This window comes from Anolis sagrei, chromosome X (assembly GCF_037176765.1).
Source record: "Anolis sagrei isolate rAnoSag1 chromosome X, rAnoSag1.mat, whole genome shotgun sequence".
Taxonomy (NCBI): domain Eukaryota; kingdom Metazoa; phylum Chordata; class Lepidosauria; order Squamata; family Dactyloidae; genus Anolis; species Anolis sagrei.
Genome location: NC_090034.1, coordinates 103,678,025 through 103,700,585, shown reverse-complemented (window position 1 = coordinate 103,700,585; position 22,561 = coordinate 103,678,025). Strand labels below are relative to the sequence as shown.

Here is a 22,561-nt window from a genome sequence, read left to right as displayed (position 1 = left end):
AAAGACCATTACAGGATCGGCTCCATGTTTGCATTATTATTATTATTATTATTATTATTAGATACATAACAAGATAAGTGCACAGCAAACAAGATCACTATGCTGGCATTATTATTATTATTATTATTATTATTATTATTATTAGATCACTCTTCTGGCTGTATTATTATTATTATTATTAGATACATAACAAGATAAATGCACAACAAACAAGATCACAATGCTGGCATTATTATTATTATTATTATTATTATTATTAGATACATAACAAGATAAGTGCACAGCAAACAAGATCACTAGGCTGACTGTATTATTATTATTATTATTAGATTATTATTATTAGATACATAACAAGATGAGTGCACAGCAAACAAGATCACTATGCTGGCTGTATTATTATTATTATTATTATTATTATCATTAAACCTAACCATTTAGAATGTGATACGGTGAAAAAAATATATTAAAATATTACAAAATAAAAATGGGTCTCTTTGGCAGAGAATTCCAAATCCTTTGCTGAACCGCAAAGCCTAGGATCACAGAGGAATTAGCCCACGACACTTAAAGTGGTATCAAACTGCTATAACTTTGCAGTGCGGACTCACCCTTATAGTAGGGGATTGGTGGGAAACATAGCAACGTTCTGCTGAAGCTCAAAATCAACGGAAAAGGGTTAATTCTTATTGCTGGTCAATGAAGGGGGTTTGCGAGGGTTTTTTTTCCCCTACAAATCTAGCCATTGAGCGACAAGGAGGAATATTTATAGGAATAACAAGTGAGTTGACTGTGAAGTGGATTTCGTGTTGCAAAGTGGGCACAACAAGGACATAGAAGGGACGCTAAAGGGATTGCATTGGCGAATTCGAGGCTAGAATTCCTAATATATCTGAACATATCGGTTTGAATGCCTTTAAATAGACTTTGGGTGCATCTACACTGTACTTTTAACCCAGTTTGGTCCCACTTGGACTGTCACATCTCAATGTTATGGAAGATACAAGTCCGAAACCAAACCTAATTGGGATCGCAATATTTTTGAGAAGCATAAAACGTCACAATCGATAGGAACGGAAGCTTCGGAACAATGCGTCCGCTCCGTATTTTAGTCCGAACTTGGAAGGAGCGAATAAAAAAAAAACTCCTGTAAAATTGAGTCTAAATGGCATCAAACTTCCAATTTTATTTTATTTTATTTTATTTGAAATGGAAGCTTCGGAGCAATGCGTCCGCTCCGTATTTTAGTCCAAACTTGGAAGGAGCGAATCCAAAAAAAAAACTCCTGTAAAATTAAGTCTAAACGGCATCAAACTTCCAATTTTATTTTATTTTATTATTATTATTGTGTCCGCTCCGTATTTTAGTCCAAACTTCGAAGGAGCAAATCCAAAAAAAAACTCCTGTAAAATTAAGTGTAAATGGCATCAAACTTCCAATTTTATTATTATTATTATTATTATTATTATTATTATTATTATTGTGTCCGCTCCGTATTTTAGTCCGAACTTGGAAGGAGCGAATCCAAAAAAAACTCCTGTAAAATTAAGTCTAAATGGCATCAAACTTCCAATTTTATTTTATAGTATTATTATTATTACTATTATTATTGCGTCTGCTCCGTATTTTAGTCCGAACTTGGAAGGAGCTAATCTAAAAAATCTCCTGTAAAATTAAGTCTAAATGGCATCAAACTTCCAATTTTATTTTATTGTTATTATTATTATTATTATTATTATTATTGTGTCCGCTCCGTATTTTAGTCCGAACTTGGAAGGAGCTAATCTAAAAAATCTCCTGTAAAATTAAGTCTAAATGGCATCAAACTTCCAATTTTATTTTATTTTATTTTAATTTAATTTTTTGGCTGTCTCGGAAAAAACAAAATCAGAAATGTGTTCCAAACATTCCCTAAATGGAATGAAGCCTAATGGGATAAAATTCCACCTTTGTATATATATACCGCATATATATAATATAATATAAAGGAAAGTGTTATTGTATATACACAGAGAGGGACACACACGGCACACCATCGAAGGCTGTTCACGGGGTGATTTCCCTGTATATTATATCTCAACAAAGACGTAGTACGCTAAGTACAGCTGCTAACACACACTACATGTCACTCGGAGTGCCTCTCAAACGCTGTGTTTGTTCCGCTTCCTCAGAAAGAAATAAAGAAAGAAAAGCACCGCTTGGATCGGGAGCTCAGTCGGCATCTATACAAAGAGACTTAGGTGGACTACAACTCCCCAAATCCCCAGTCTAAATGGCTACTCGATTTGGGAGTTATGGTTTCTTAAGAAATGCATTTAGACTTGGTAATAAAATTGGGGGAAGAGTGGCTTGCAAAACACATAAGGCCCATTTTTGGGGTGCAACGATAATCCAATCTGCACCTACTGCAAGCAAGTTGCATCTACTTGGCTCTTCTAATTAGTGCAACACTAAGCAAACCTAGGATTGTTGACTTAATCCTGGTTTGTTGCAAACTAGATCTTCCATTTTGTGCAATAGTAAACAAATCTGGAATTGTTGGTTTAATCCTGGTTTATTGCAAGCGAGTTGCATCTACTTGGTTCTTCTAATTTTTGCAGCACTAAGCAAACCTAGGATTGTTGACTTAATCCTGGTTTGTTGCAAACTAGATCTTCCATTTTGTGCAATAGTAAATAAACCTGGGATTGTTGGTTTAATCCTGGTTTATTGCAAGCAAGTTGCATCTACTTGGCTCTTCTAATTAGTGCAACACTGGAATTGTTGCGGTAATCCTGGTTTATTGCAAACTAGATCTTCCATTTTGTACAATAGTAAATAAACCTGGGATTGTTGGTTTAATCCTGGTTTATTGCAAGCAAGTTGCATCTACTTGGCTCTTCTAATTAGTGCAACACTGGAATTGTTGCGGTAATCCTGGTTTATTGCAAACTAGATCTTCCATTTTGTACAATAGTAAATAAACCTGGGATTGTTGGTTTAATCCTGGTTTATTGCAAGCAAGTTGCATCTACTTGGCTCTTCTAATTAGTGCAACACTGGAATTGTTGCGGTAATCCTGGTTTATTGCAAACTAGATCTTCCATTTTGTGCAATAGTAAATAAACCTGGGATTGTTGGTTTAATCCTGGTTTATTGCAAGCGAGTTGCATCTACTTGGTTCTTCTAATTTTTGCAACACTAAGCAAACCTAGGATTGTTGACTTAATCCTGTTTTGTTGCAAACTAGATCTTCCATTTTGTGCAATAGTAAACAAACCTGGAATTGTTGGTTTAATCCTGGTTTATTGCAGAACAGATCTTCCATCTTGTACAGCACTAAACAAACCTGGGATTCTTGTCTTAATCCTGTGCAACACTAAATAAACCTGCCATTGTTAGTTTAATCCTGGTTTAGTGCAAACCAGCTCTGACAGCCTGTGCAACACTAAATGAACCCAGGAGTATTGGTTTAATCCTGGTTTATTGCAAGCAAGCTGCAACTACTTGGCTCTTCCAATTAGTGCAACACTAAACAAACCTGGGATTGTTGTTTTAATCCTGGTTTGTTGCCAATAAGATGCAAACCTAGGATTTTTGGTTTAATGTGTTGCCAGAATGGGCCTTGGAGAGTGTGTGTGCATATATATATGGAAAGAGGAGAGCCTTCTCTTGGGAGCTTACCCTCTAAGCCTGTCCCTTGATAAATCCCTTTATTTTAATTCTGGGAAAGGAAGTAGGTGCGGCGGAGAGAGGTTGTGTGCCTACATTATATTGTTGTGTGCCAGGAAACCGAACGCAGGACCGCATAACATTATTTCTCACAAACTACCTGGGGACGTGGGTGTCGGGACGGTGTTCAAATATGTCTTAACAAGGCACTGGGGTTCACTAGAACAGCCATCGGGGAAGGAGAGATGAGAAAAGGAAAAAGAAACGAGATCCGAAGAGCAGTCTTTCTTTTGATTACTTGGAGAGCGAAGAAGAAACAGCAGGGAAGAAGGGATGGGAGGAAGAAGGGAAGGAAGGAAGGACGATCAAGGGACGTTTACGACTGCATCTCGGCACGCAGCATCCAGGGGAACCAGCAGCAGAAAAGTAACCTGCAAGAGAAATAATAATAATTGTGCTGGTACGGCTGTACCGGGAGCTCCAATTTCTTTTTCTTTCTATTGAGTGTTTGCATGTATTCCAAAGTTCCATGCATTTTGCAATAAGGTGGCTTCCCTTGGTTTGCAATCATAGGGCCAATGACCCATCAATTATCATTATGTTCTTTAGTTCTGCCCCTTTTTCTGGGTTAAGGAGGGAAAAAGGGGACCTCTAGTTCAGTTCACACAGAGAAGCCTTTCGTACAGGACGTGAATCAGTTCCACCTGTAGAAAGCTTCATCTTTCACAGCTTTGCTGGGGGGATCCAGTCCCACAGCTCTACAGAGAACAACAGCATAGCCTTTGTTGGGGAATTTAGTTCCACAACTCTACAGCCAGCCTTCGCTGGGAATTGAAAGCCTTCTTTCCTCTTGGAAATCTACTAAAGGACTCTGTTTGGTAAGGACCACTCGCAGCAGCCATAATGCAAATAGGAACCGGGTGTAGGGGCCCCACGCCAGCAAAGTCTAAATACAGATTGCCCAAGGAGGGGTCAAGGATTTCCCTTATAGAAGGAAGAAACAGTTTATGAAGAAAGTTGCCTGTCCCTTATGGACAAGATTTAAGCAAGCCACCAGTTGATTCAAAGCCTTGAAGTATTTGTTTGATTTATTAAAAATTTAAGCAACAATAAAAACTTCCTTGAACTTTCTAAGCCTTTAAAAGAACTTTGTGTGGGGAAATCCGAAAGGCCTCTCAGCCGAGGCACCCCCGGCGTCCCATTAGGCATTCAGAAAACACGACCTGTCTACAGACTCTTTCACAGGCCCAGCACATGACAGCACAATAATAATAATGAGAATAATAATAAGAAAAATAATAATAGTGGGTTGCTGTGAGTTTTCCGGGCTGTATGAAATGAAACTTCGCTTACCTAGAAATAGAGCTTTCCGACGTGATGTCTTTCGGGGTTCTGACTGCTGTGAAGTTGCGCTTTGGCTGTGAAACTGCGAGAGAGAGAGAAAAAATTGATTCCACCACATTGTGGTTTAATACTGTGTTAATTCTACAGTGTAGATGCACCTTAGGCAGCTACGGAGGAACCAGACTAGATCCTAAAGGGCCAAGATATATCATGCAATACTGAAGTTAGGTTTGACCGCCCAACTATTTATATGTATTAATAATAGAATTAATTTTTTTTGTTGTGTCAGGAGTGACTTGAGAAACTGCAAGTCACTTCTGGTGTGAGAGAATTGGCCGTCTGCAAGGACATTGCCCAGGGGATGCCCGGATGATTTGATGTTTTTATCATCCTTGTGGGAGGCTTCTCTCATGTCCCCGCATGAGGAGCTGGAGCTGATAGAGGGAGCTCATCCGCCTCTCCCTGGATTCGAACCTGCGACCTGTCGATCTTCAGACCTGACGGCACAGGGGTCAAATGTCAGATGGCTAGTAATGCATAAATATTATGAGTAATGTTATGAGTTATTAATGTCTATCCTGCCTTTCTAGATAATATCACATTATTATTATTATTATTATTATTATTATTATTATTATTATTATTATTATTGCTATTATTGGAGCCCCCGGTGGGGCAGTGATTGTAGGTGAACTACAACTCCCAAATGTCAGGATTCTATTTTTCCCAAACTCCACCAGTGTTCACATTTGGACATATTGAGTATCATTGTAGAGTTTGGTCCAGATCCATCATTGTCTGAGTCCACAGTGCTCTCTGGATGTAGGTGAACTACAACTCCAAAACCAAAGGTCAATGCCCACCAAACCTTTCCAGTATTTTCTGTTGGTCATGGAAGAACTGTGTGCCAAGTTTGGTTCAATTCCATTGTTGGTGGGGTTCAGAATGCTCCGTGATTGTAGGTGAACTATAAATCCCAGCAACTACAACTCCCAAATGACAAAATCAATTTTTTTGAGTGAAGGACATACATTGGGTTGTTAGGTGTCTTGTGTCCAAATTTGGTGTCAATTCTCCCAGTGGTTTTTGAGTTCTGTTCATCCCACAAATGAACATTACATTTTTGTTTATATAGATTATAATTATAATTATTATTAATTTCTATCCTGCTTTATTTCTCTACAAAGTGATGTAAAGTGGCTGACACCAAAAGCAATACAAACATTAAAATAGGATTTAAAAATATATACTTAAAAACACTGAAACCATTATTTATTTATTTTATTTATTTTATTTATTTTATTTATTTTATTTATTTTATTTATTTTATTTATTTTATTTATTTTATTTTACTGAAACCATTAAACAAATTTATTAAAATACAATAAAGAATCGCAAAGTAAATAAATTCTCTCTAGAAGCCAATATGATTAAACTGTTGTATGTTTTTCCTAAGTCATCCATTTATAGAATTGCTTGTAAGACCTAGAAGGGACGTATATTGTTAGATGTGGATAACTGAAACCATTGATTCTGTGGATATGGGGGGGTCGTATATGAAATGGTCCTCCTATTGAAGTATCTAAACTTATTAGGTTTTTTTGAACGTGCCATCCTAAGACTGCAATACGTTGCCATAGGAGTAAAAAAAACATCTCTTGCAAATATAATCACCTCTCAACAAAAGATTGCTCCAGGCACTGCCAGGCAATCAAATGCTAATTGAAACATTCACACCTAGCTCCAGCAGACAAGAGTCCTTTGTCCCACTCTGGTCATTCCACAGATATATAAACCCTTTTTCGTACTTCCAACAGACCTCACTACCTCTGAGGATGCTTGCCATAGATGCAGGTGAAACGTCAGGAGAAAATGCCTCTAGAACATGGCCATATAGCCCGAAAAAACCTACAACAACCCAACTCTTGCAAATATTTCGTCCCAATCCTAATCCCAATCATAATAATCCCAATGCAAAGGAACGGCAATGAGAAACAAATCCATACTTGTGACTTGGTGGACCTTCTTTGCCGAATTGCCATCCTGAGCATCCTTCGGGCCTCCGATTCTGCAACACAGACAACCACCATTAACTCCCAATGTAAGACAAACCATTAAATGAAATTGGTACCATGCAATTTAGGATTAGGATCATCAAATCAGTACCTTAATAATAATAATAATAATAATAATTATTATTATTATTATTATTATTTATTTATTTATTTATACCCCGCTACCATCTCCCAAGGGACTCGGTGTGGCTTACATGAGGCCGAGCCCATAACACAACAATAATAAAAACAATAACAACAAATAATACAAAACAATAAAATAAAAACTCATAACAAAAATAAGCAATAAACCTACAACAACCCAATATTTCCTATGTTTTTGCAAATAAGTAAGGGGGCGGACTAGATGGCCTCTGGGGACCCTCAGAAATAAGGAATCCACTCACCTCTGAACCCGGGAAGGAGGCGCAAAGACCCCGTGTTTTGGGGCGCAAGTGAAATATCGGACCCCGAAGACCGAACCGTCGTGTTTCCCGGTGGGTTTGTCCAGCTCAATGCCGAACCAATAGCCTGGAAAAGAAGGAATATAAACATTTCTGTTTTGTTCCTGGTTTGCAAGTGTTATTTCCTGTTTAATTGTGCGGTCCTTACTTCGAAAGTAGTTGTTCTACTCCAGAAACGTTGTTTTTGTGCCATAAACTACGTCAAATTGGTTGAGACTGCAGAATGACGTCCCTCCCGCAAATATAAAGTTTTGGAAGTTTAATCAACTTTTCCCGTGTTTCCATGATAGATCCAATTAGGAAATGACATTGATGACCCAGGAACATAGTGTAAGAGATGAGAAAAGGCTTGGGAAGGTCTCCGCCCGGCCCACCTGTCCTTCTTACCTGGGGCAAAGTCGGTCTTCCCATAGAAGCGGATGAGACCTTGCTTCTGCCCGGCCACCAGCACTTGGTCCCCGATCTCGATCTTCAAGCCTTCGCGGTCCAGGCTGCCCACGGAGAGGGACTTCTTCCTCAGAGCTGGGAAAGACAACCAAGGCTCAATGCTATAGACTCCGGGGAGTTGTAGTTTCACGAAGGGAGCACAGCTTGACACCCCTTTAAATGCAATAGCTTAATGCTATCGAATCCTGGGAGTTGTAGTTTTACTAAGGGCATATGGTTGGACACCTCTTTATATGCAATAGCTTAATTCTATCGAATCCTGGGAGTTGTAGTTTTACTAAGGGCATATGGTTGTACACCCCTTTAAACAGCTCGATGCTATGGAATCCTGGGAGTTGTGGATTTACTAAGGGCATATAGCTGGACACCCCTTTATATGCAGTAGCTGATGGGAGTTGTAGTCTGACTAAGGGTAGATGGTTTGACACCCCTTTAAATGGCTCAATGCTATCGAATCCTGGGAGTTTTAGTTTTACTAAGGGCATATGGTTGTACACCCCTTTAAACAGCTCGATGCTATGGAATCCTGGGAGTTGTGGATTTACTAAGGGCATATAGCTGGACACCCCTTTATATGCAGTAGCTGATGGGAGTTGTAGTCTGACTAAGGGTAGATGGTTTGACACCCCTTTAAATGGCTCAATGCTATCGAATCCTGGGAGTTTTAGTTTTACTAAGGGCATATGGATGGACACCCCTTTCAATGGCTCAATGCTATCGAATCCTGGGAGTTGCAGTTTTACTAAGGGCATATAGTTTTACCCCCTCCTTTATATGTAATAGCTTAATGCTATCGAATCCTGGAAGTTGTAGTTTTACTAAGGGCTTATGGTTTGACACCCCTTTAAATTGCGCAATGCTATCGAATCCTGGGAGTTGTAGTTATACTAAGGGCATATGGTTTGACCCCCCCCCCCCTTTATATGTAATAGCTTAATGCTTTCGAATCCTGGGAGTTGCAGTTTTACTAAGGGCATATAGTTTTACCCCCCCTCCTTTATATGTAATAGCTTAATGCTTTCGAATCCTGGGAGTTGTAGTTATACTAAGGGCATATGGTTTGACCCCCCCCCCTTTATATGTAATAGCTTAATGCTATCGAATCCTGGAAGTTGTAGTTTTACTAAGGGCTTATGGTTTGACACCCCTTTCAATGGCTCAATGCTATCGAATCCTGGGAGTTGCAGTTTTACTAAGGGCATATGGTTTGACCCCCCCCCCTTTATATGTAATAGCTTAATGCTATCGAATCCTGAAAGTTGTAGTTTTACTAAGGGCTTATGGTTTGACACCCCTTTAAACAGCTCAATGCTATGGAATCCTGGGAGTTGTAGATTTACTAAGGGCATATGGCTGGGCACCCCTTTATATGCAATAGCTTATGGGAGTTGTACTTTTACTAAGGGGGCACAGCTTGACCTCACTTGAACTGCTATGGCTTAGTGCTATCAGATCCTTGGAGCTGCAGTTTTACTAAGGGCATATGATTTGACGCCCCTTTAAATGGCTGAATACTATGCAATACTGGGAGTTGTAGTTTTAGTAAGGGAGTATGGTTTGACACCCACTTGAACTACCATGGCTCAGTGCTATCAGATCCTGGGAGCTGCAGTTTTACTAAGGGCGTATGGTTTGACACCCCTTTAAATGACTCAGTGCTATGGAATACTGGGAGTTGTAGTTTCACTATAGTTGTTGTTATTATTGTTGTTGTTATTATTATTATTATGACAGCTGGGAAACAAGTGCTAGGAACCCCACCTTTCTTGTCTTTGTCCTTCTCCTTGCGTCCCTTGGCGGTCATGCGGGAGAAGTCCATCCGTGGGGTCCGAGGGGTGGAAGTGACCGAGGAAGGGGTCTGGTCAGCCGCTTTGGTGATCTTGGACACCGAGGCAAACACTCCTGCAATGGCAGAGAAGAAGAAGAACATTGTTTAGGGAGGAATTCGGATCTCGTTCTCTGGACATTTTTGAGAAGAGTCTAAACAACTGCATGCTTTGGAAGCTCCAGCCCAGGCATGGGCCAACTTCGGCCCTCCGAGTGTTTGGGACTTCAATTCCCACAATTCCTGACAGCTGGTAGGCCGTCAGGAAGACATTAAGTCTAGTCCTGTCCAACTCTGGGGGCTGGTGCTCATCTCTATTTCCAAGCCGAAGAGTCGGCGTTGTCCATAGACACCACCAAGGTCATATGGCCAGCATAGAATCATAGAATCAAAGAGTTGGGAGAGACCTCATGGGCCATCCAGTCCAACCCCATTCTGCCAAGAAGCAGGAATATTGCATTCAAATCACCCCGACAGATGGCCATCCAGCCTCTGTTTAAAAGCCTCCAAAGAAGGAGCCTCCACCACACTCCGGGGCAGAGAGTTCCACTGCTGAACGGCTCTCAGTCAAGAAGTTCTTCCTCATGTTCAGATGGAATCTCCTTTCTTGTAGTTTGAAGCCATTGTTCCATTGCGTCCTAGTCTCCAAGGAAGCAGAAAACAAGCTTGCTCCCTCCTCCCTGTGGCTTCCTCTCACATATTTATACATGACTCTCATATCTCCTCTCATCCTTCTCTTCTTCAGGCTAAGCATGCCCACCTCCTTAAGCCGCTCCTCATAGGGCTTGTTCTCCAGACCCTTGATCATTTTAGTCGCCCTCCTCTGGACACATTCCAGCTTGTCAATATCTCTCTTGAATTGTGGTGCCCAGAATTGGACACAATATTCCAGGTAAAGTGGTCTAACCAAAGCGGAATAGAGCATGGGGAGCATGACTTCCCTAGATCTAGACACTAGGCTCCTCTTGATGCAGGCCAAAATCCCATTGGCTTTTTTTGCCGCCACATCACATTGTTGGCTCATGTTTAACTTGTTGTCCACGAGGACTCCAAGATCTTTTTCACACGTACTGCTCTCGAGCCAGGCATTGTCCCCCATTCTGTATCTTTGCATTTCGTTTTTTCTGCCTAAGTGGAGTATCTTGCATTTGTCCCTGTTGAACTTCATTTTGTTAGTTTTGGCCCATCATCTCTCTAATCTGTCAAGATCGTTTTGAATCCTGCTCCTGTCCTCTGGAGTATTGGCTCTCCCTCCCAATTTGGTGTCTTCTGCAAACTTGATGATCCTGCCTTCTAACCCTTCATCTAAGTCATGGTAACGTAATGGAGTGCCATTACCTTTCTACCAAAGTGGTACCTATTGATCTTCTCACGTTTGCATGTTTTCAAACTGCTAGTGATAGGGCAATAATCATGAAACCAGAGAAATCAAAGTTAAAAAAAGTATCCCCTCTGTATTTAGAAATGAGCTTCCACTAAGGGTCCGTCTTGTCCGGAACATTTGTGGTTAGCACCTAAGAAACATGTGCAATCAACAACTTTCACAAGACAGTTCAGGCAAAAGGCTAAAAAGTTGACAAAGTGTCATATAGGGGGGAAAGAGCTATTTGGGTCTTGTGTCAAGAAATCATGTGATTTACAAGAGGTCAGTGAGTTAATGTGCCAAATAAGGAATTAGAAGAGTTAGTTAGTCAATGTGCTAAATAAGAAATTAAGCCTAGGTGGTAGTTCACAACTGGGTAATTTTTGATGCAGTGCCAAAGGATCTTGTCTATATAATGTAAGTCTGAGATACATTGGGCACGGCAGCCTCTTGAAAGTACCAAGACCTGCGTGTTTGGTACGGCTGGCCCGTCTCATGATCATGACGAAATAAACCTTGCTTTTGTACTTGTCCTGAGACTGGATGTTTGTCTTTCTGCCTCCTGCGACCAGACCCAATGCAGGGACCCTGACACTAGATTGGCAGAAGCTGGTGCTAACAGCAGGAGCTCATCCCGCTCTCCAGATTTGAACCGCCAACCTTTTGGTCAGCAAATTCAGCAGCTCAGCGGTTTAACCCAGGGGGCAGATATTATTATATTTACACATACATAGCAACACAGCACACATGCACATTAGGTCCAAATATCTAGGATTTGTCTCTGAACATTGGGCTCTTCCCAAATGTCTAGATATTATCATCACCATTATCATCGTTATTTCTGTCCCACTTTTCTCCCCATAGGGAAAAAGGCAGCTAAATAATATTATATTATTCAACCCAATAAAAATTAAAAACAAGGCAAATATGATAGATATAAAACAGAAACTCTACTTGATTATTTAATATGTTGGGGACCAGAGAGCTGTCAAAAACTGGAAATGGTTGAAAAGGGGAACTATTTTACAATCTGCAATTCCAAGACTGAAACATAGATGGCGATAAAGAGATACAGGAGAAAACAAAAGGCATTATTGTATGGTCAAAAGACTGGACAAAAATGGAAAATCCATAAAAAAATATTGAAAATTAAAAACCACAGCAGCCAAATCTATATAAATACAAATGTAATGTTCGTTTGTGGGATTAACATAACTCAAAACCCACTGGGGGAAGTGACACCAAATTTGGACACAAGACACCTCTCAGGCCAATGAGTGAGCATCACTCATAAAAACACTGAGAAACACAACAGAAGGGACTTAAAAAGCAACCCCCCTAAAAATATATTACAATGCATGTACAAAACTACATATATATGCACAAATACACATATATACACACATCTATGCATATACACACACAAAACACATATGCAGAAAGGGAGGGAGGAAAGAGAGAAGGAGGGAGAGAAGGAGGGAAGGAGAGAAAGAAGGAAAGAAAGAAGAGTAGAGAAGGAAGGAAGGAGAGAAGGAGGGAGAGAAGGAGGGAAAGAAGAAAGGAAAGAAGGAGGGAAGGACAGAAAGAAGGAAAAAGGGTAGAGAAGGAAGGAAGGAAGGAAGGAAGGAAGGAAGGAAGGAAGGAAGGAGAGAAGGCGGGAGAGAAAGAGGGAAAGAAGGAGGGAAAGAAAGAAAGAAGGGTAGAGAAGGAAGGAAGGAGAGAAGGAAGGAGATAAAGAGTGAAAGAAAGAGGGAAAGAAGGAGGGAAAGAAGGAGGGAAGGAAAGAAAGAAGGGTAGAGAAGGAAGGAAGGAGAGAAGGAGGAAAAGAAGAAGGGAAAGAAGGAGGGAAGGACAGAAGGAAGGAAAGAAGGGCAGAGAAGGAAGGAAGGAGGGAGAGAAAGAGAGAAAGAAAGAGGGAAAGAAGGAGCGAAGGAGAGAAAGAAGGAAAAAAGAAGGGTAGAGGAGGGAGAGAGAGAAAGAGGAAGAGAAAGAGTGAAAAAGGAGGGAAGGAAAGAAAGAAAGGTAGAGAAGGAAGGAGAGAAAGAAATAAAAAAGTGAAAGAGGGAAGGAAGGAGAGAAGGAACGAAAAAGAGAAAGAGGGAGGGAAGGAAGGAAGGAAAGAGACAAGGAAGGATGGAACCAAAGAGCAAAGGAAGTGAGAAAAGAAACAGGTAGAGAAGGAAGAAAGAAGAAGGGAAAGAAAAAGAGGGAAGGAAGGAAAGAAAGAAGGAGAGAAAGAGGGAGGGAAGGAAGGAGACAAAAAAAAAAGAACGGAGAGAAAGAGGGAGGGAAGGTTGGCCACATTTTACAGGTGCTAGATGATGATGATGATGATGATGATGATGATGATGATTATTATTATTATTATTATTATTATTTCTATCCCATCTTTTTCCCCATAGGAACTCAAGGCAGCTAACAATAACATGACTCAACCTAATAAAGTTCAAAAACAAGGAAAATATGATAGATACAAAACAGAAACTCTACTTGATTATTTTAATATGTTGGGGAACAGAGTGCTATCAAAAACTGGAAATGGTTGAAAAGGAACCATTTTAAAGGCTGCAATTCCAAGACTGAACCATAGATGGCGCTAAAAAGATACAGAGAGGAGGCATTGTGTGGTCAAAAGAGTGGACAGAACCCGAAGATGTGGTATAATATCGATTTGCTGGAAGAGCGAGCCATTAGAAAACAAGGCAAGGGATCCTTGTTCAGAGTGCGCAGAAAGCCATGTGTGGCATTTACCATGCTTTGGAGGGCAAATGAAGTAGCGGATTCCTCCCACGCTGCCGTCGTTCTTGCCGTCAGGTTCGTCCAGCTCCACACCGACCCACTGACCACTGGCAAACTCGGTGGTTCCACAAAAACGCAAGGTGCCCACCTGCAATGATATATTCATGTATGCATCACACAATGTTTTCTTGGGCTAACGCTGGTCTAAGGGCACATTTTGCATGCTCTCCAAGTTACGGGTGAATTAAATTGCATCGTACCATGGTTCCATGGTCAGAAAGTGTGCATAGAACTGCACTGGAGGGCTTACATATAGTTAGAAAAAAATTCTGGGAGTTGTAGTTCCAAAAAGGAACTTCTCTGGTGGTTTCAGGATGCAGTCATCATAGGCAGAGGCGGCCCTAGGTAATTTTCAACGGTAAGCCAACAGTATTTTGGCGCTCCCCCCCCCCCAACCAATCATTGATATATATTTTCTGTTTGTCATGGGAGTTCTGTGTGCCATATTTGGTTCAATTGCATCATTGGTGGAGTTCAGAATGCTCTTTGATTGTAGGTGAACTATACATCCCAGTAACTACACTTGCCGCATTTGCTCCCTTACCTGGCCCACTTTGGGTCCGGAGGCATGCCTGAAGACCCCGGCATGTGCACCTCTTCTCCTGACTTTCTCCTCAGCCATTGGGACCGAGAGAGAGAGAGAGAGAGAGAGAGAGAGGTGGAGATGCCCACCTTTCCTGAAGGTAGGCACAAAAACAAAGGAGGGAGCGGAGGTGGGAGATACCTCCAGCCGGAGGGGCTCTCTCTCTCTCTCTCTCTTGGTCCCAATGGCTGAAAAGAAAGTCAGGAGAAGAGGCGACTTTTGGTGCGCACGCTGGGGTCTTCAGACACGCCTCCGGACCCGAAGCGGGCCAGGCACCCCTGGCAAAAAAAGTGTTCTGCGACCGCTTACTTCACGTAATGGATGAGCCGCCTCTGATCATAGGTCATTTGCTTGACCCTCACCCTAAACTTTAGATTTAGGGTCACCTGAAATCCAAAATGACTTGAAGGCACATTAACAACAATCCTCATTAACTTGACTCTCTCATCAGTCTAAAGGTGCCCAGGAGCCTAGAAGCTGCAACGTCTTCCACGTCTAGGATTGAGGAAACTCAAGTTTAAGAAGTTTAAGGTCTTCTACACTGCCATTTGATCCAGATTATTGAAATATGGATAAGTTTATGTCAAGTCACTTTCAGTCTTTTTTGGGAGATAAAGCGGAGTATTAATAATAATAATAATAATATTATTATTATTATTATTATTATTATTATATTTTGTGTCAGGAGCTACTTGAGAAACTGCAAGTCACTTCTGGTGTGAGAGAATTGGCTATCTGCAAGGACGTTGCCTAGGGGATGCCTGGATGATTGATGTTTTACCAACCTTGTGGGAGGCTCCTCTCATTTATTTATTTACTGCATTTATATACCGTCCCTCTTAACCTGCAGACGACTCGGGATGGTTTACACTTGGTACCTGTAAGACTGTAGGATCTATATAGCAATATTAAATGACCACTCACAAGCCGGTTTTGCTTTGAAATGGATATATTGCTTGTAACTCTGCAGCAGAGAAAGACACTACTGACTTTTTCCCACCACCACTTCCTTTTATACACCTTTCCTGCCCATCTCCTCCCTCTTCTCAGTTTCCTTAGTAGAACTTGTTGCTTCACAAGTTACAATACAAGGTTTCCAGTGCCCTCTTCTAGCTTCAAAATGTCACAGAGAGAGGACTGAGGCAGCCAGGATAATTCAGTCAGGATGTCGCGGAGGGAATTTGTGATGTCTTCATGCCGTCGGAAATTGACTCCTGACATGTACCAATTTCAATACAATATTTCAATACAATATCTCATGTCCCCGCATGGGGAGCTGGAGCTGACAGAGGGAGCTCAACTTGTTCTCCTCGGATTTGAACTGCTGACCTGTCAGTCAGCAGTCATGCTGGCACAAGGGTTTAACCCATTGCACCACAGGGACTCCAATAATAATAATGTGTTTATATTTAATTCTGTTTTAATGTTTGTATATTTTAAATTGCATGCTGATGCTTTTATGTCAAGTCGCTTTGTGTCTCTTCAGGAAAGATAAAGTGAGGAATAAATAAATATAATAATAAGGACCGGGCTGTGGCACAGCTAGTTAGTAGCATTAAATCACTACTGACCGAGAGGTCATGATTTTGAAGCCAGCCCGGGTCGGAGTGAGCTCCCAATAGTCTAGCTTGCTATTGACCTATGCAGCCTGAAAGACAGTTGCATCTGATAAGTAGGAAATTTAGGTACCGCTTCATGCAGGGAGGCTAATTTAACTAATTTACAACACCATAAAAACCTTCCAGCAGTGTGCAGAAGAATGAGGAAGTACTCCATCAAGGACTCAGTTTCACAAGTAGACCGTGATGCGGCAGCTCCCCCTGTGGTCGGAATCGAGCATACCCTCATGAAGCCAGAAAGCTGGAATGTTAAATTGCTTCTGTGTATGTCTATATATGTTGTATGTCTAATGGCACTGAATGTTTACCATGTATATGTGCATTGTAATCCGCCTTGACTCCCCTGCAGGGTGAGAAAGGGCAAAATATAAGTACTGTAAATAAATATCTGCTTTGATAATTTGGACTATATGGCAGTGTAGAAGGGACCTCAAAGTGGCTAACAGTAAACATAAACAGTAAAGGTGGACCATAACAGAGGTGATACCTCAATAGGCTTCTCTAACTGAGCCTCATCTTAATCATATGATGGGAACGATTTGCATGACTGCCTTGTCTCAATATTATGTCATCCTGGGAGTTGTAGTTCACCCCAACTCGCAAGGAAAACCCATCCTTACCTTCAGCCCATCCACAAGGACCCGGTCTCCGAGCTTGAGGCCGAGGGAGATGAGCATGAGGTTCCCCGGGATGTTGTCATAGTTGGGCAGAGTGACCTTCGGCAGGTTGCAGCTCAAGGGCACGGCGTCCAGCAGCAGCTGCTTCAGCTCCTTGGCGATCATGGCCGCCTCCGCCTTGTCCAAAGTCATGTCCATGGGGTCTGGCACCACATCCGCAGGGACCTGGCCTTTACTATTCTGTGGGAAGGAGAGCCAAGCAGCAGGGCGGTCAGTAGAAATGTGGTCTTGGCCAGGATTCAGGCTTGCAGAGCCCTCTCAGATCCTACATAGCAGACATGTGCCAACTTCGGCCCTCCAAGTGGTTTGGACTTCAATTATCGCAATTTGCGAGAAGTGAAGTAAAAAACAGAGATCCTTTTTTGGCCAAAGCTATTGCTTGTTGTTTGCTCAAGGCCAACAATCAGACGTTATACAGTGCCAGACCTGAAGAACATCCTCTGAAGCAACAAACAGTATCAGGATACACTCTATCCTGGTCCCATAGACCTCAGATGAGGATTACCATGTATTACCTTTGGTGCTTCAGATATTTTGGACTTAGCTAAGCATTAGCTAAGGCTGCTGGGAGTCCTAAACATCTGGAAGACCAAAGGGTTGGGCACAATTGCATGAAAAGACCATTGACTCCCTAATGCTAGTCCTCAAAATGTTTTGGATTTCAGTTCCCCAGCATCTTTGACCATTGACCAAAGTGACTAAGCCTGCTGGGGGTTGAAGTGCAGCATACCTGGGATTGGATTATATATATATATATTCATATAATTCTGATGCTCTATAAAGTACTGGTCTCTCTCTTGACCAGTCCTGGACTTGGTAGTTCATTTGGCCAAAGTCATTGTTTGTTGTGTGCTTGCCTTCCTACTCTGTGTCTCACCTGGAGGACACAATAGAGCTGCTATATATACCCAAGACCCCTATATCTTATGTATTCATGATATGCTAGAATATTATGTGCCCAGGACCAACAATTGGACGTTATGACTCTATACAGACTCGGAGAACACCCTCTTAAGCAACAAACAACATCTGAATACGCTCTATCCTCTGTGTCTCATCTTGAAGACACTATAGAGCTGCTATATATTCCAGAACCTACCCAAGACCCCTATATCTTATGAATTCATGTTATGCTAGAATATTATGTGCCCAGGACCAACAATTGGACGTTATGACTCTATACAGTGCCAGACTTGGAGAACACCCTCTTAAGCAACAAACAACATCTAAATACACTATATCCTCCATGTCTCATCTGAAAGACACTGCAGAGCTGATATATATTCCAGATCCTACCCAAGAACCATATAGCTTATGCATTCATGTTATGCTAGAAATACTATAACTGCAATATTATGTGCCCAGAACCAAGAACCAGAAGTTATGGCTACGTACAGTGCCAGACTAGGAGAACATCCTCTTAAGCAACACACAACTTCTGAATACACTCTGTCCTCTGTGTCTCATCTGGAAGACACTATATAACTGATATACTAGATCCTACCCAAAAAACCCATATCTTATGCATTCATGTTATGCTAGAAATAATATAATTGCAACATTATGTGCCTAGGACCAACAGCCACAAGTTATGGCTACATACAGTGTCAGGCCTGGAGAACATCCTCTTAAGCAACAAACAACATCTGAATACACTCTATCCTCTGTGTCTCATCTTGAAGACACTATAGAGCTGCTATATATTCCAGAACCTACCCTAGACCCCTATATCTTATGTCTTCATGTTATGCTAGAATATTACGTGCCGAGGACCAACAATTGGATATTATGTCTCTATACAGACTTGGAGAACACCCTCTTAAGCAACAAACAATATCTGAATACACTCTATCCTCCGTGTCTCATCTGGAAGACACTACAGAGCTTATATATATTCCACATCCTACCCAAGAACCACATAGCTTATGTATTCATGTTATGCTAGAAATACTATAACTGCAATATAATGTGCCCAGAACCAAGAGCCACGAGTTATGACTATATACAGTGCCAAGCCTGGAGAACATCCTCTTAAGCAACAAACAACATCTGAATACACTCTATCCTCCATGTCTCATCTGAAAGACACTACAGAGCTGATATATATTCCAGATCTTACCCAAGACCCCTATATCTTATGCATTCATGCTATGCTATACATTATTTATTTATTTGTTTGTTTATTTATTATTATTTGAACTTATATGCCGCCACTCCCCTGGGGCCTAGAGCGGCTTACAAGAATGGCTAAAATCTAACAAAATTTAAAAGCAATTTAAAACAATTTAAAAACAGCAATATCAAACATTAAAAGCCTGTCGAAACAGATATGTTTTACATGCCCTGCGGAAAGCTGGTAAGTCCCGCAAGGCACGGACTTCAGATGGCAGAGTATTCCAGAGTGATGGTGCCACTGCTGTGAAGGCTCTGCGTCTGGTTGCTGTTAGACGCAAGGTCTTGGCACTGGGAATTTCCAATAGATCTTGGTCCTCTGAACGGAGGGATCTCTGGGGTTGGGAGGGGGTGAGGCGGTCCTTCAGGTACATCAGCCCTAGACTATGCCAGGCCTTAAAGGTGAGTACCATCACTTTGAAAGTGATCCGGTGCTCAATTGGTAACCAATGCAGCTGTAGTAAGATTGGTGTTATGTGGCATCTCATCGAAATTCCCGCAAGAAGCCGAGCAGCTGCGTTTTGTACCAACTTGAGCTTCCGGATCACCGACAGAGGAAGGCCAATGTAGAGGGCGTTACAGTAGTCCAGTCTTGAGATGACCGTGGCCTGCATCACCGTAGCTAGGTCGTCCCTGGACAGGGAGGGGGCCAGCCGTCTAGACTGCCGCAGATGAGAAAAGGTGATTCTGCTCACAGCGGAGACCTGGGCCTCCATCGTCTTCAGAGGGTCCAAAAGGACTCCCAGACTCTTGACCAATGATGACGGGCGTAGCGCCTTGCCATCCAGGGTGGGCAGCTGGATGTCCCCACTGCCCGGTCGACCCAGCCATAGGATCTCCGTCTTTGCTGGATTCACCCTCAACCTGCTGGCATGCAACCATTCAGTAACAGATGGCACTGATGGAAACAATCGGGTACAGAGTCCGGTCGGCCTTCCATCTTCAGCACCAGCTGAGTGTCATCAGCATACTGATAACACTCCAGCCCAAAACCTCAAACCAGTTGAGCAAGTGGTCGCATATAATGTTAAACAACAGAGGGGAGAGAATGGCCCCCTGAGGAACCCCACAAGATAGAGAGAGGGTACCTCTCAGAGACCAGGCCTCCCCTCTCCACTCGCTGTCCATGGTTGTGAAGAAAGGAGGACAGCCAGTTTAAAGCTGTAAGTGCAACATCATGATATTTTATTTATCGTGTCATCCGCAACCAGAACATTGTATTACATTTCTAACAGAACAAAACAAACAAACAGATAAAAAGAAAACCCACAAATTTTGCAAACTGTTCATGATGAATCATAGAATCATAGAATCATAGAATCAAAGAGTTGGAAGAAACCTCGTGGGCCATCCAGTCCAACCCCATTCTGCCAAGAAGCAGGAATATTGCATTCAAATCACCCCTGACAGATGGCCATCCAGCCTCTGCTTAAAAGCTTCCAAAGAAGGAGCCTCCACCACACTCCGGGGCAGAGAGTTCCACTGCTGAACGGCTCTCACAGTCAGGAAGTTCTTCCTCATGTTCAGGTGGAATCTCCTCTCTTGTAGTTTGAAGCCATTGTTCTGCGTCCTAGTCTCCAAGGAAGCAGAAAACAAGCTTGCTCCCTCCTCCCTGTGGCTTCCTCTCACATATTTATACATGGCTATCATATCTCCTCTCAGCCTTCTCTTCTTCAGGCTAAACATGCCCAGTTCCCTAAGCCACTCCTCATAGGGCTTGTTCTCAGACCCTTGATCATTTTAGTCGCCCTCCTCTGGACACATTCCAGCTTGTCAACATCTCTCTTGAATTGTGGTGCCCAGAATTGGACACAATATTCCAGATGTGGTCTAACCAAAGCAGAATAGAGGTGTAGCATGACTTCCTTAGATCTAGACACTATGCTCCTATTGCAGGCCAAAATCCCATTGGCTTTTTTTGCCGCCACATCACATTGTTGGCTCATGCTTAACTTGTTGTCCACGAGGACTCCAAGATCTTTTTCACACGTACTGCTCTCGAGCCAGGCATTGTCCCCCATTCTGTATCTTTGCATTTCATTTTTTCTGCCAAAGTGGAGTATCTTGCATTTGTCCCTGTTGAACTTCATTTGGTTAGTTTTGGCCAATCATCTCTCTAATCTGTCAAGATCGTTTTGAATTCTGCTCCTGTCCTCTGGACTATTGGCTATCCCTCCCAATTTGGTGTCGTCTGCAAACTTGATGATCATGCCTTCTAGCCCTTCATCTAAGTCATTAATAAAGATGTTGAACAGGACCGGGCCCAGGACGGAACCCTGCGGCACTCCACTTGACAGATCTCTCAACAGATCTCTCTTGACCAGTAGTGGACTTTGTAGTTTCTTTGGGCAAAGTCATTGTTTGTGTCTCACTTGGAAGACACGAGAGTGTATATATACATATACATATACATATACATACACATAATATTCACACCCAACCCCGCTTGCTTTTCTCACCCTGACCGCCGGGTTGGCTCCGTGTTCGAGGAGACACTTCACGGCCCCCAGACACAGGTTCGAAGCCGCAATGTGGAGGGCCGTCCCGTGGTTGAAATCGCTACAGGTGGAGTTGAGGACTTTAAAAAGGGGAGAAAACACATAAGTCAAGCAGGAGGGTTACGGGACGCCCCGCCTGCCCCGTCCTGGAGGAAAGGAAGGGGTGCGAAAGCCGAGAAAGGAGGTAAAGAAAGAAAGAAGGAAGGTACTTACAGTAGGTTAGGTTCTGTATAAAACAAGGATCTGGAAGGAAGTGAAAGCCATGCGATACTGATCTGGGCCAGACCTCTTTGCATCCTGACCCCTAAGGCAGGCATGGGCCAACTTGGGCCTTCCAGGTGTTTTGGACTGCAACTCCCACAATTCCTAACAGCCGATAGGCTGTTAGGAATTGTGGGAGTTGTAGTCCAAAACACCTGGAGGGTCCAAGTTGCCCCATGCCTGTCCTAAGATCATAAACCTTTGAAATCTTTACTAATTGATAATAGTTTATACATTTCAAGCTTACTTTTCCCTTCTAACAAGCTTATCCAGTCAATGTTAAACTACAAATTTTAATTTTATATTTTATTGGTATTGGTGTTTTAATGTTTATGTATTTTATTATATGTACTTTAATGGTATTGCCTTTGACCTGTCTGTTTCAACTGTGTTGTATCTTGCCTTAACCCCCCAGGAGAGGCAGATAACAACAATACTATTATTATTATTATTATTATTATTATTATTATTTTACTGACACAAAAGCACAGTATGTCACAGCAAACGAAATTTATATGCTGGATTTCGTATCACAAAATCACAAGTCAAACACTTCCTAAGCGTAATTATAATTATAATAATTATTATTATTGTATTGTTATTATTGTTGTGTTTTATCTGAGTGTTACACCTCACCTTGAGCCTTGATGAGAGGCAGATAGCAAATATTTTGTATTATTATTATTATTATTATGCTTGGGAAGTGTTCGACTTGTGAAATAATAATAATAATAATAATAATAATAATTACTACTATTATTATTGTATTCTTGTTATTATTACTATTATTATTGTATTCAATTATTA

The 22,561-nt window shown here is 41.7% G+C and overlaps 1 protein-coding gene across 2 annotated transcripts in view; it reads right to left on the bottom strand.

The window, feature by feature from the left end:
- Positions 1–1,447: 1,447 nt before the first annotated feature.
- The window catches only part of LOC137094973 (CAP-Gly domain-containing linker protein 3), a 42,726-nt gene continuing 21,612 nt past the window's right edge, over positions 1,448–22,561 (bottom strand). The window contains exons 6-15 of one of the 2 annotated variants that reach the window (XM_067461052.1): positions 21,707–21,736; positions 21,455–21,573; positions 16,767–17,003; positions 13,897–14,032; positions 9,719–9,859; positions 7,898–8,032; positions 7,454–7,577; positions 6,999–7,060; positions 5,002–5,074; positions 1,448–4,079 (exon numbers count right to left, since the gene is read on the bottom strand). In XM_067461052.1, the coding sequence (XP_067317153.1) occupies positions 4,025–4,079; positions 5,002–5,074; positions 6,999–7,060; positions 7,454–7,577; positions 7,898–8,032; positions 9,719–9,859; positions 13,897–14,032; positions 16,767–17,003; positions 21,455–21,573; positions 21,707–21,736 (1,112 nt within the window). In that variant the 3' untranslated portion in view covers positions 1,448–4,024. The remainder of the gene's footprint in view (positions 4,080–5,001; positions 5,075–6,998; positions 7,061–7,453; positions 7,578–7,897; positions 8,033–9,718; positions 9,860–13,896; positions 14,033–16,766; positions 17,004–21,454; positions 21,574–21,706; positions 21,737–22,561) is intronic. The other variant, XM_067461053.1, reaches the window with a different exon arrangement.